The sequence below is a fragment of the Ochotona curzoniae genome, unplaced genomic scaffold, assembly GCF_017591425.1.
Source record: "Ochotona curzoniae isolate NIBS_2020 unplaced genomic scaffold, NIBS_Ocur_1.0 scaffold_1037, whole genome shotgun sequence".
Lineage (NCBI taxonomy): Eukaryota > Metazoa > Chordata > Mammalia > Lagomorpha > Ochotonidae > Ochotona > Ochotona curzoniae.
In genome coordinates, this window is record NW_024467083.1 from 13,275,576 (window position 1) to 13,287,724 (window position 12,149).

Sequence of the window (12,149 nt, forward strand, 5' to 3'; positions counted from 1 at the left end):
AGGGAGTGTCATCAAACTAACTTTGATTTTCCAAAATTCAGAAACTACATTTATGACCCAAACTAATATGACTAAATTGTATTCTTAGTGGCTATAAGGAATGTTTGAAATGCTCATTCTACTCAAAATTACATTTCCACATATGAAAGTGGTGATGTGGTCCTATATAGAAATGACAGAGATTGCCATTCAGAAGAATCTATAAAGTTTTTATAGTGGGTGTATTTCAATTTACATAAAACTTCAACATACATTTTAAAACTGAAAAGACATCAAGACAAACATGAAAATATTGCACACACAAAAATATGGATCACACACAGCATATTGCTGACTTACACTTGTCTCGGTGAAATCAGTTTCTGCTGGTACACCTGGACCAAATTCTTCATTAGGGGAGGGTGTTGCTTTATCTTCATATTCTTTATACTCATAACCATATTCACCTAAATCGCCATCTACTAGAGGATCAGAGTCCCTGCCGTCTATTTCTTTGTTTTCGTATAGTGTATCCTCAAATTTTTTCCTCTGGGAATCATAATCCTCTCCAGTTAGATATTCTTCAGTAAATACTTCTTCAACTGGGTTTGGCTATCAATTTATGTTGCGAGAAATTGGAGAACAGGAAGTTTACTGTTAGTAAAGCAAAGTAAGCATTTGCATTACAGCTTGATGGCACGTAACAAGTAATGATTTTATTACTACGCAAGCAAATCCAAAGCAGAGACAGGGAGCCTTTAAGTATCATTGAAAGAAATATATTTGTACATTGGTATGTACAAAGAAATATTGCTTTCAAAATACATTTTAATAAATTGCAAATATTCGCATGGTGTTACCATGTGTATTTGCTTACTCCATTAAATTAAACTTTAGTTAATTTCATATTTATTTTTCAACTTAATATTCACATAATAAATATGCATATACTTACAGCTTAGCTTAACTTTCTAGTTTCAAAGAACATTATGAAACAATATGATAGAATCATAAGACAGGTATGCCCATACATAACTCTAAATATTAATCAAAACATAAAAAGATTTATTATTATAATATTTATGCAAAATTCCTTATAGGCAAAGAATTGGTATGATTTCCAAGACTTTCCAAAAATAAATGCAAATCACAGTCCTCAAAATTTAAAACAACAAAAATACACACTTGCTCTGTATAATCTTAGGGTAGTAAATAATTATTAAAAATAAAAACGCTTTTTTTAATACTCCTTGGGGATTTAGAAAATAAATCAATCTTCTCACAAGTAATTAATGCAATAAATATGAGCTGTGGTATTATGCAAATTTTGCCTTGCTTACTATAATTTAAAATAGGTTCAGATTAAATATTTGGTTTTCTTAATTTTTGAATTTCATTTTTAAATAACTATTTTATGATGCAGTGTTAGCCCTGAAAAAATAAATAGTATTATGCAAAACTATGTAAATGAAAACATGTGAATACATGATTTATTCAGCAATTCTTAACTAAAATAAATTCTCCTAGTGTGGGCATATCTCACAGTGTTTAAGCAACTGGAATGCCCATTCCAATACTGGAGCACCTGGCTCGGGTTTTGTCACGGCTTCCAGTTACAGCTTCGTATCAATGTACAGCCAGGGAAACAGCACTGATGCTTCAAGCATCTGGTGCCTTAACACTCAGACAGTTCTAGGCTCCCAGCTTTACTCAGATCCATTGAGGCTGCTTGGGAAATTTTGAGAAGTCTCCCTTTCTCTCTCTCTCTCTCTTTCCTTTTTTCCAAGTAAAATAAAATAAAAACTCGAAACCACAATATTGGATAATTTGAATAATAGCTATGTAATCTATGAGAGATAGCACACAATTCACAATCAGAGCATTTTCTACAGTCACAGCACTGAACAAAAAAGTTGGTTAGCTTTTGTGGGAAAACAAACATCTTGAATCAAGATAAATTCCAAGAAAACAACTAATTATGATTAGGTGAAACTTAAAACTTATTCTTACCATGAATATTCATTATTCTAAATCATGTGTGCACATGTACAGCTCTAATGAATTTGTCTCACTGAACACATTTAATGTAAACTTATACACTATTGACATATTTATTAAATTATTTTTCTGATAAAAATATAAACATATGCCACAAGCCCAACAGAGTAAAACTGAATTGTTTATTGTTTTCTTTATGATCAGAACGCACTATATATCTTAACTTGATTGAAGATTTTTATGAAAAATAAATGAAAAGGCTAAAATTTATTGGTTTAAGCATATCTGCAGCATGTTTGAAAAATTAAATAACTATAAAAATTGAATAAATATTTTAAAAACTTGCTGTCATAAAAATGTATGGTTATTAGCCAGAGAGAATATAAATCTAAATGTATCATGTGATGATACATTTTTACAGTAGAAGAGACGGCTGACAGAACGAACATGTTGTGAATAATCTGTTGTCACAACATGCTGAAAGGCTAGCTCAATCATGAAAATGGTAATAGCCAACCTAATTTGATCTGTTTAGTATTTGCATGAAGCAAAGACTCATGCAGAACCTACATTTTTGTTGATTTCAAAAAAATTAAATCAATGTTCCTATTTCTCTTACCATAGTAAAAGCACAGAAGCATTAAATATTTCAGGATTTACAGATTCTCCCAGAGTGAGGAATTGCAAAATGTATTACTCATATTGGCAAACTCAGACCGTGATTCAATGGCATATATGTGTATTACCTCATTGGATCCAGATACACGCCTAGGAGCTTCTGTCTGATAACTTTCCATTGTTCCGTAGTTGTATTCTTGGAAGTCAACAGTATTTGCCTAATGATAAATTCAGATTAAAAAAAGAAAAATCAGTAAACAAGTAAGAAACGCCAAAACACATATAAAATATTATTCTGGAGGTTACAGTATTAGCCAAATGAATAGGTATCTAATTGGGTTAAGACTATGACTCATCATCAGAGATCTTCCAGCTCATCTAGGAGAGATCTTGATTGCTTTTTCTTTGCTACCTTTACCCCTAGTTTGGCTTTTGCAGCTCGGTAAGTTTTCTTCTTCTTTGATGCAAATTTTTCAGATTTGGGGGGTGTAAACTTTTTGGGCTTTTCCTTTGATCTAGTGGCCACTGTCCTCATCTTCTTTTTGAAATTGGATTTCTTTTTCTGTAAAATTTGGTGAAAGATGGAATGGAAAACATAAATAAAGTGAGAGGGAATCAAGGAGCAAGGAGAAAAAGAAGGATGAGCAAAGAGCCAATGAGCATTATTTCGTCTGGCCAGCAACTGATGAATAAAAAATGTTGTTAATGGTTCACAGGAGTAAGATGATTGAAAGGGAGACAAGCCTGAGAAGAGCCGACATGGGAGCCACAAGATGACGGACAGCAGGACACCACATACAAACGGGTCACTTCAATTTTACCTCTGTTTGTGCTATTGTCTCCTCAGTTACAGTGGGTGCCTCTGTTACACTTTCAGCCTCTTTATATTCTGCTTCCCCATACTCATAGTCATACTCGATTATATCCTCGGGTGCATACTACATTGCAAAGGAGAAAATATCAGGCAATTTTGTTAGTTGCAAGTAATACTACTGACAAAAAGGAGATCACCTTAACTTTTACTTAGAGTAAATGTTAAGTGACAAAGAAATGTGAGGAATCTTCAAAAAATTCATGAAATACGAGTGATGAAAAAACTATAAATAGATTGCAAAATGTTTTTGCACTAAAGTAAATCCATTTTTAGTTTTCCATTTCCACAAATTTTTGAAGAACCTTTGCCTTATTATTAAGAAGTTGTTTCATATTGCATTGAAATTTTAGACTGTTTGAAACAAAGTAAAATAAAATAAGAATAAGAAAGCAGGTTTTCTAAGAACAGCAGTGGTTAGGATTGTGAGAAAACCAAATATTTTGAATAATATTTCAAACTTTTAGTTATTGTATATCAATTCAAACATAGCAATTACATACTTAGAGCTTGCTGCTAAACATGCAGGCTAATTCTAATTTGTAAAAGTTGCTATGCATGCTTTCTATATATAAATGTTACTTAAAGTTCACAATCAGTACTTTTTGTTAATAAGCTATATTATGAAATTATATTATTAAGTCTTCTCAAGAAATGAAAGAATTCCTAGCTATTCTGCTATCAGAAAGAGGAGGAAAGGCAATACCATGTATATGAAGCATCTTTACATTCTATTTAAAATATTAAAACCATGGGAAAACAGAAATTTATAATTTATACAATACACTATGATACTTAATACAATAATATGTATTATACATGATATATAAAATATCACTATAAAGCATATTATGTTTTATTTACATATAAATTTAATTTAATAGTCATATTAATGGCATTTGAAAATTTATAGAATGTAATATATAATATATGAAATTCACCATCTTATGGTGAATTCCCTGCATCATTTGAAAATTATCTAAAGGAAGACCAACCAGAAAGAAAACAGAATCATAGATGAAATAATATGTTTATCTCCACAAGAACTTAAAAACATTTTTCTCAATAAATAAGAGTATCTCAGATTCATTTAAACATGCTTAGCTGAATTCAGATTTGAATTTGTATTTTAGGCTTGAATGTATATTTAAAGAATCCAGTTGGAGAATGGTATGTATCTCAAGAAATGGACATGAAAGACAACCAGTCATCTCACCATCAACACTATGTATTTTCTTTAAAGTTTCATTTTCAATCAAGAATACATATATTACAAAATGTGTTAAACTTATTTTAAACAAATTACTAACCATAAGCTAAAGTAATATTTGGCATTAGAAATTAACGGTAAAGTCACCAAGTTTAAATTAAGAAATATACACATATACATGTGAAAAATAACTTATCTGTACTTTCCAAAGCATTACATTTGGTAAAGTTCCAGTTATGTACGAATTGAACCAATTATGTATGAAAAGTTATTTCACCAATCACTTTTTAATGTGCCAATAGAATAATTGGTGACCACAAATCTTTTAAAAAATTATGATCACAGTGTTTTACGATAAAGTCTATTAGATACAGCAAAGCAAATTCTACAAAATATGGGATTTCTCCCAACTCATCCATTGGCAGTTTTGTACATCTGGTTCTTTGATAAATGTCCTCACAAGTATGAACTTGTCAAGATGATTCAGCTGAAGGTCACGTATAAATGTAAAAGCAGACCTCCTTTCCCTATACTTTGTGATGATCTAAGTCCAACTGGATCAAATTAATGAACAAACTTTTAATTTTATTGTTAGTGAAGATCTGTAGGAGATTTCAACAAATCTTTACTCACATTACAACTGACATAGAAATTGGGAAAATACAAAAATGAAACTATATAGCATTTAAATAATTTTAGAAGTTTAGTTGTAAGCATTATTAGCAGCATGATTAAGCAAATGAAATGATTTAATATCAAATTTATCTAACTACTCAACACATCTTAACGGATATTATTTAATGAATTTTTTTCTACAGGTACTATGATGCACAGTGGAAGAAAAATTAGTCTATAAAGAAAGAGGTTGAAATAATATTTGTTGTTTGTGCTTTCAAGATTTAAAACCAGACTTCAGAATTATGCATACCCATAATGAACTGCCAAAACAAAAAATAGTAAGTAAAGACATAATGGGACAAAGTTAAACAAAGAATATTTACTTGCATTTTAGGTAAATTCTGGTATTTTGAGATGCATGGAAACCTGTACAAAAGTAGCCAGTTAATTTTGTATCACTTTTTTCTACTTTAAGAGTCCTCCTCTAGTTTCCATAATTCCCTGCATCACTTGGAAGTTATCCAAATGAAGACCAACCAGAATAAAAACAGAATCATAGATGAAATAGCATGTTCATCTCCACAAGAACTTGAAAACATCCTTCAGCACCTGCTCAAGAGTGAAAGAAAAGTCATTGTTTTTGTTCTTAAATCTTTATCTACACAACACGCCCCTTTTGTAGACACTCAATATGCTCAGAGCATTGCAATTGTATATGAAGCCTTATAGCCTACTTTTGGAAATAACTCCTAACTTCTCCCTATGGAATTTTGAAAATGGCCAGTTGAAAGGGCTAGTTGTATTGAATCAGATAAACATATGCAAAAAGGCATGCAATGATGGAATGATTCCAAGTCTGATATCTGAGTGTTGTAGCAGAAGTTAGACTATGTGAGGACAAAGGATTGTCTGGAAATATCAACTAGTACAGCAAAGGAGCAATTTTGTATTGGTGAATGGTGGAATTCAAGTGTTTTATTGACTTCTTGAATTCCAACCTGTTTGGAGTCCCACAGGATTTGGCTGAGTGGTAGGGAGCAGAGTAGGATCCAACTCAAATTGATTTAAGGACTGCTTACTATTTCAACTAGCTGGCTTTTCTTAACACCAGAACAGAATGATTATTGTTGAGGTATCATTGTAATTAAGTTAGGGAAGAAAGTATGAGCTGATTCTGTCTTAAAAAAAGAATAAAACATCTCATTGTGACATATTTAATGCAGAATCTTGTCACAACAAAATGTATTACTGCATTACCCAACTAGATTTTCACCCAATTTTTGTTAAAGCAGCATATTGTTTTTCTCACCATATAAATCTGGTAAAAGCAAATTTGAAATCTTAATAGATTGTTGCATAAACTTATTTACCAAGTAGAAAACGATAACTCCATTTGTAAGTGAAATTAATTACATGGATAAAATTATATCTTTCTTTGAATTAATTCAGCTCAGTTGGCATAACAGTAATTAAACATGAGATGAAAACATTTCAATCTAATACATTAAGAATGTTTACTCCCTACCTCATAAATGTCAGAGCCAATATTTTTGTTTAAAAAGAGAATCTCAATTTTCTTCAAAAGGAAGCAACAAGATCTCACCAATAATGAGCATGTACACTAAATGCTATAAATTTTACTCATATAGCTCCTCGGATAAACACTAAAGTAGATTGATATTTTACCTATTATCTTTAAATCCACAGAAAAGTTATTTAGTGAACCATGATGGAATAGTAAGAATGAAACACTTGAAAACTATGAAACAGGCACACAATATACTCAAGAAATTTGTCCTTGCTGTCTCGTATTTGCCTTCTTGTTGGCTTCTTAAGACTCTACTTTGGTTTTTTTTAACGCTGATGTTAAGTTTTGGAAAAGATCAGTAGATCAGAAATCATCACCAAATGTAAAAAGGAAAATGGCATCAATTTTTTTCAAGCATTGAAATGAAAATACATCCTAAATCCATTTTGATCTATCCTAACCAGTTAAAATTCCAAAATAGTACTTATTGATATATGTCAAAGGGAGGAACATGATATTTGAACTATTTTTGAAGCACTCTTGATGTTTTGAATCTTCTATTCCCCTTCTAAAATTTAATATTTGTAATTTTTGAAACGTATGTTTGAATACTTCTAACATAGTTTGATTGTAACCAAAGCCTGAAGCTCTACATTTGCTCCTTCTACTTTGCCTGTGAGAAATGTGGGGGGAGGGAAATCTAATTATCAAACCCAGACCATAAATTTGACAATTGTAGTAATGTCATTTCTTCACCTGTGTGAACGGCCAAAGGCCTGGGCAAATGGCAGATTCATCTAAAGACATTTCATCCTTACCTAGAGGCTGTGTTAAATATTTAAATGCTAAGTATTCACCACCAAAAGTGGAATAGAAAATATGCTGATCATAATATGCAAATAACATATCTCCATTTCTTTACATCTCAAATAACAAAATGTTTTGAAAAGAGGAAAGAATTATCAAATAGCTTTCCCTACACAATTAAATACAAAGTCTAACTTAACAAAAAATTCAATTAAAAGGTAAAAGTCCAAACACTGTAAAACCATGTTGATTCCAGTGAGATGACCTGCCCTGATTTCCACCCCTCACCTCATCTATCTGAGGTTCCTGAGCCTGGGCAGCGTTGGGTGCTGAAGAGTCACAGTCCGGGCTGTAATGCTCACAGTAGTCATATGCTGCTTTGGGATCCCCAGTGATCAACAGCTGTTGGATGTCGCCCTGTAAAGAAGCAGATAAGTCAGTCAGCATGTTGACCTGCACAGGCACCTACAATAAATACACTGAAGAAAACAAATATTTTAGTTTAGATACTTGAAAAAAAATGGTTATCTAATTATAAGAAGGGTTTTATAGGGTTGACTAAGAAATGCATATCTGTTTTTAAAATTAGCTGAAATATGAAGCTATTTTCCATGTTATCTCAGAAATACATCTTTCCACCTTCGAAAAGAAGACTGCAACGTATGTATTAATTTGTTAAGATCTGATTTTACTGCATTCATGTGAACTTTGTGCACTATTGAATAAATAAGATGTGAGTAAATTTAATTCAAAATTCAAAAAAAAAAAACTAGAGTTCAATTCAGTTACATAAAATTGTTATCATTAGGTAGAACATTTTGAGAACTTTTCTTGTGAAAACAGATCCAGCTATTATATTCTGGTAAAGGGATCTGTAACCAAAAACATTCTGACTTACTAGGGTGAATAAACAATGCATACATGAGAAAAATCCAAATGATGAAACCAGAGTCTAGAGAACTATGTAGTTAAAAGATCTGTTTGTTTACTTGAAAAACCGTTTCTAGTTACAGACACAGAGAGACAAAATATCTTGTCTGCTGTCTCACTTTCCAAAAGGCCACAATGGCCAGAGCAGGCCATGACAAAGCCAAGAGCTAGAGCCTTCATTTGGATTTCCTAAGTGGCAGCACCCAGTACGTGTATCAAGAAAAAAGGGGGTACATTAAAACAACCACAATTCACATTATAGAAATCTTTGTGATATTAATTAAATGGAAAAGACAAGACATATTTAGAAAAATTATCTAAACAGAGAGTATATCCCTGTACTTGCAATACAAGGATGGTCTCACAGTGAAACCACAGATAAGTCCCTACACTGTGGGGAGAACCTCAATGGCAGTGTGATGGACTTCTGAGGCTACTCCAAAGACACCTATTGGAAGACTGGAAAGGAGAACAATGGGGGGGAGGGGGGGAGGGACAGGAGAAACCCCAATGCCTATCAAGCTGTGTCATAAAATAAAGAATTTTTTTTAAAAGTTTTAATTTCAAGATATTTTGGAAACTGAAAACAAGAAATAAGCAAAAATACTTTACTCCTTTATTCTGCCTTAGCTGAAATTTTCTGTTAAGCTTCTTTGTAATTATTTCTTTCTTTTTGTAAAACAGTCTTATTTGTTTATTTTATTTTTATTATATTAATTTATTTGAAACGTTGAATATAGGTTGAAATAGAGGTCCTCCATGCTGGTTCACTCCACAAATGTCCACAGTGGTGAAAGCTGAACCAGGTAAGTGCTCAGAGCCAGCAGCCAGGAGCTTCGTCAGGTCTTCCACAAGGGCTCCTCAGTCATGGTTTCTTTATTTTTGGAACATATTCCTTAACTCTGCCTTAATGTCATTAATGGTTTAATTCAATGTCTGTACTCCTCTCATACAGTTCCTAGGGTTTTTATGCTTTGTATAATATATAACTTCTTTTTCCCTTGGTGAAAGTTATTTGCTGCTATTGTTGTTGAAAGTTGAACATTGTAAAAGACAGTTCTGTAAACCAAATTCCTTGGTTCCTTCTTTTCAAATCCATAGTATTTGGATTTGAAGATTTGATATTGCTGTGTCATGTTTGCTTTGTGACTTCCCTAAGATATACTTCTAAATCACTGAAGGGATGCTGGAAAATCTCAAAGCCCTTTATGCCTATCTAACTTACAATGACTTCTTTTAATGGTTTTCTCATTCCATGTCCTGAAAAATCTACTAACACTGTCAACTTCTGCTTAAAAGCAAAGCAATGTTTAAGTTGAACTGGTGTGGTGGCTCAAAAGTTAATCATCTTCCTAGAAGTACTGACATCCCATACAGGCATCAGTTCTAATCCCAGCGGCTCCACTTTCAATAACGCCCTGATTGTTCCCTGGAAATCAGTGCCAGATGGCTCCAGGCCTTGGGTCTCTGCTTCCATCTGAAAGACTCACAGAGGTCTCTGGTTTTTGGTTTCAAATCAGCTCAGCTATGACCATTGTAACCATCTTAGGAGTGAATCAGAGGATAGAAGGGCTCTGTGTCGCTGTCTCTCCTCTATGTAAATCTCTCAAATCAAAAATAAATAAACATCTTTAAAAAAAATAACCAAAAGAAAAAATGAAGTAATTTCTGCCAAGTACTCTGAATTTCAAAATGATCACTTATGCAGTAGAAATCACCTTTCAGAGATTGAGACACTTTAATTATATTTGTGATACATTATATTAAATTCAGAATTTTTTCCCTGACTTTTCAAATTTTGTTAGAATTATTCAATTTTTATTTAAATTGTTTGGTTGCTGCACTCTGTTTTCCATTCATTGTTCACTCAAAAAACAATAATGGTCTCAGGTAATACCCACACAGAGAAATGAACATTTAATTTTCAGTGAAACAAATAAAACAGCAGAAATTATCCAAGCTAAGCACCAATAGACTAGAGTCTTCATACTATTGATCGTAATTCCAACTTGAAAATATGCACTTCCATACATCATGTAGCAATATCAATTTTTGGTCAATATATATTTTGGGACACTGCTTGTGAAGACATAGCAAATAAACGCAAATTAAAAACAAAACACTGATCGTATTTATCAATCAATAGCTGATAGATTTATAATACTAAGTAACTGCATCTGAGTTTTACAAATGAAAATAATGAAGAGAAATTTGAATACACAATCTTTCATTTTATTACTTAAAAATAATGAGGCATATCTGATCCCAATGACTACATCATTAAATAATGATGCCTTTGAAGGTTTCAATTGGACGTACAGATTCTTAAGGTTTCCCTCAGCTTTTGCTTTCATTACTTAACATGACAACTGAATGCACTGATAACATCATATCCCAGACTCTCTCCAGAACTAAAAGTTCTAAAAAGCCTTTATGTAATAGATAACACTTTATGTAATAGATAACAAACAAACAAACAAACAAAAAAAAGAACTGTTGTTCAAATACCACCATATTGGTATCACAGGCACACACAAACTCATATGTGTAGATGTAATTATATATATATAATTTTTTGGCAGGAATGCTGGCTTTTTATTTACTTAATATTTTAGTTAAGATACATGGCTTCATAAGTTGAATTCTGCCAACTTTTCCACTATAAATTCTTATTTCAGGTATTTAATGTTTAGCTATAAAATATATTGTTAAGATATGCTAAGGAAGAAGCTGGAAAATTCAGTAAAAAAATCTACAATACCGTTTTGCCTTCCTTAATATATTAATAATATGTTGCAGGACAGTCCGTAAATAAAAGCATCAAATCACACTGAATGAGCTGTAAATACTTAGATTCAATAGTATTATAAAAAAATTGCCATAGATGGAAAAGATAAAATTACCAAGTAAATCACCATTTTAAGTACTCCTCAGTCCACTAGAAACAATAAAACATAAGAATGATAACAAAATATTTGACTCTAAATATAAATAAAATTTTGAATGGAAGGAAGCCTTCAATTAAACTTATCAGAAATTTTTAAAATGTTACAAATTAAATGATGCTACATTTGGGGCCAGAACTGTATGAAGTTCTGGCATCCTCTGTAGTCATCATTTCTGGCCCTAACTGTTTGGCTTCTGAGCCAGATATCGGCTAATGTGCCTGAGAAATTAGCAGAAGACGGACCAAATTTGGGGCTCCTTCCATCCACACAGGAAAGACTACAGGCTTCATCCTGACTCAGTCCTGGACGGTGAAGCCTTTTGCAAAGTGAACCAACAGACAGGATTTTTCTCTCTGTGTGTCTCTCATTCTCTGTAAATCTGCTTTTCAAATAAATCAATCAATCTTTCAAAAAGCAAAATAGGCTACTTTTGATGTCAAGTATAAATAACCAGTTACATGAATATTTTAAAATATGTTTTTATTGTTTCACTAAAAAAGTCCAAGAGTTCTATGACTAGTCCTTTAATAATAAGCTTACGTTCTTCTGTATTTTGCCAACGATAACAAAGGAAAAATATTAAGATTTTTTGTTGTTGTTGTTTCATCTACTGTTTAGTTCAGATTAATATAAAATAACCAA

The 12,149-nt window shown here is 32.1% G+C and overlaps 1 protein-coding gene across 4 annotated transcripts in view; it reads right to left on the bottom strand.

Annotated features, from left to right (window-relative positions):
• COL11A1 (collagen type XI alpha 1 chain) overlaps positions 1-12,149 on the bottom strand; it is a 171,708-nt gene that overhangs the window by 115,601 nt on the left and 43,958 nt on the right. The window contains exons 5-8 of one of the 4 annotated variants that reach the window (XM_040998296.1): positions 7,918-8,046; positions 3,008-3,157; positions 2,724-2,813; positions 340-591 (exon numbers count right to left, since the gene is read on the bottom strand). In XM_040998296.1, the coding sequence (XP_040854230.1) occupies positions 340-591; positions 2,724-2,813; positions 3,008-3,157; positions 7,918-8,046 (621 nt within the window). Of the gene's footprint in view, positions 1-339; positions 592-2,723; positions 2,814-3,007; positions 3,158-3,416; positions 3,534-7,917; positions 8,047-12,149 lie in introns of all 4 variants that reach the window. The other 3 variants (XM_040998297.1, XM_040998298.1, XM_040998299.1) reach the window with 3 other exon arrangements.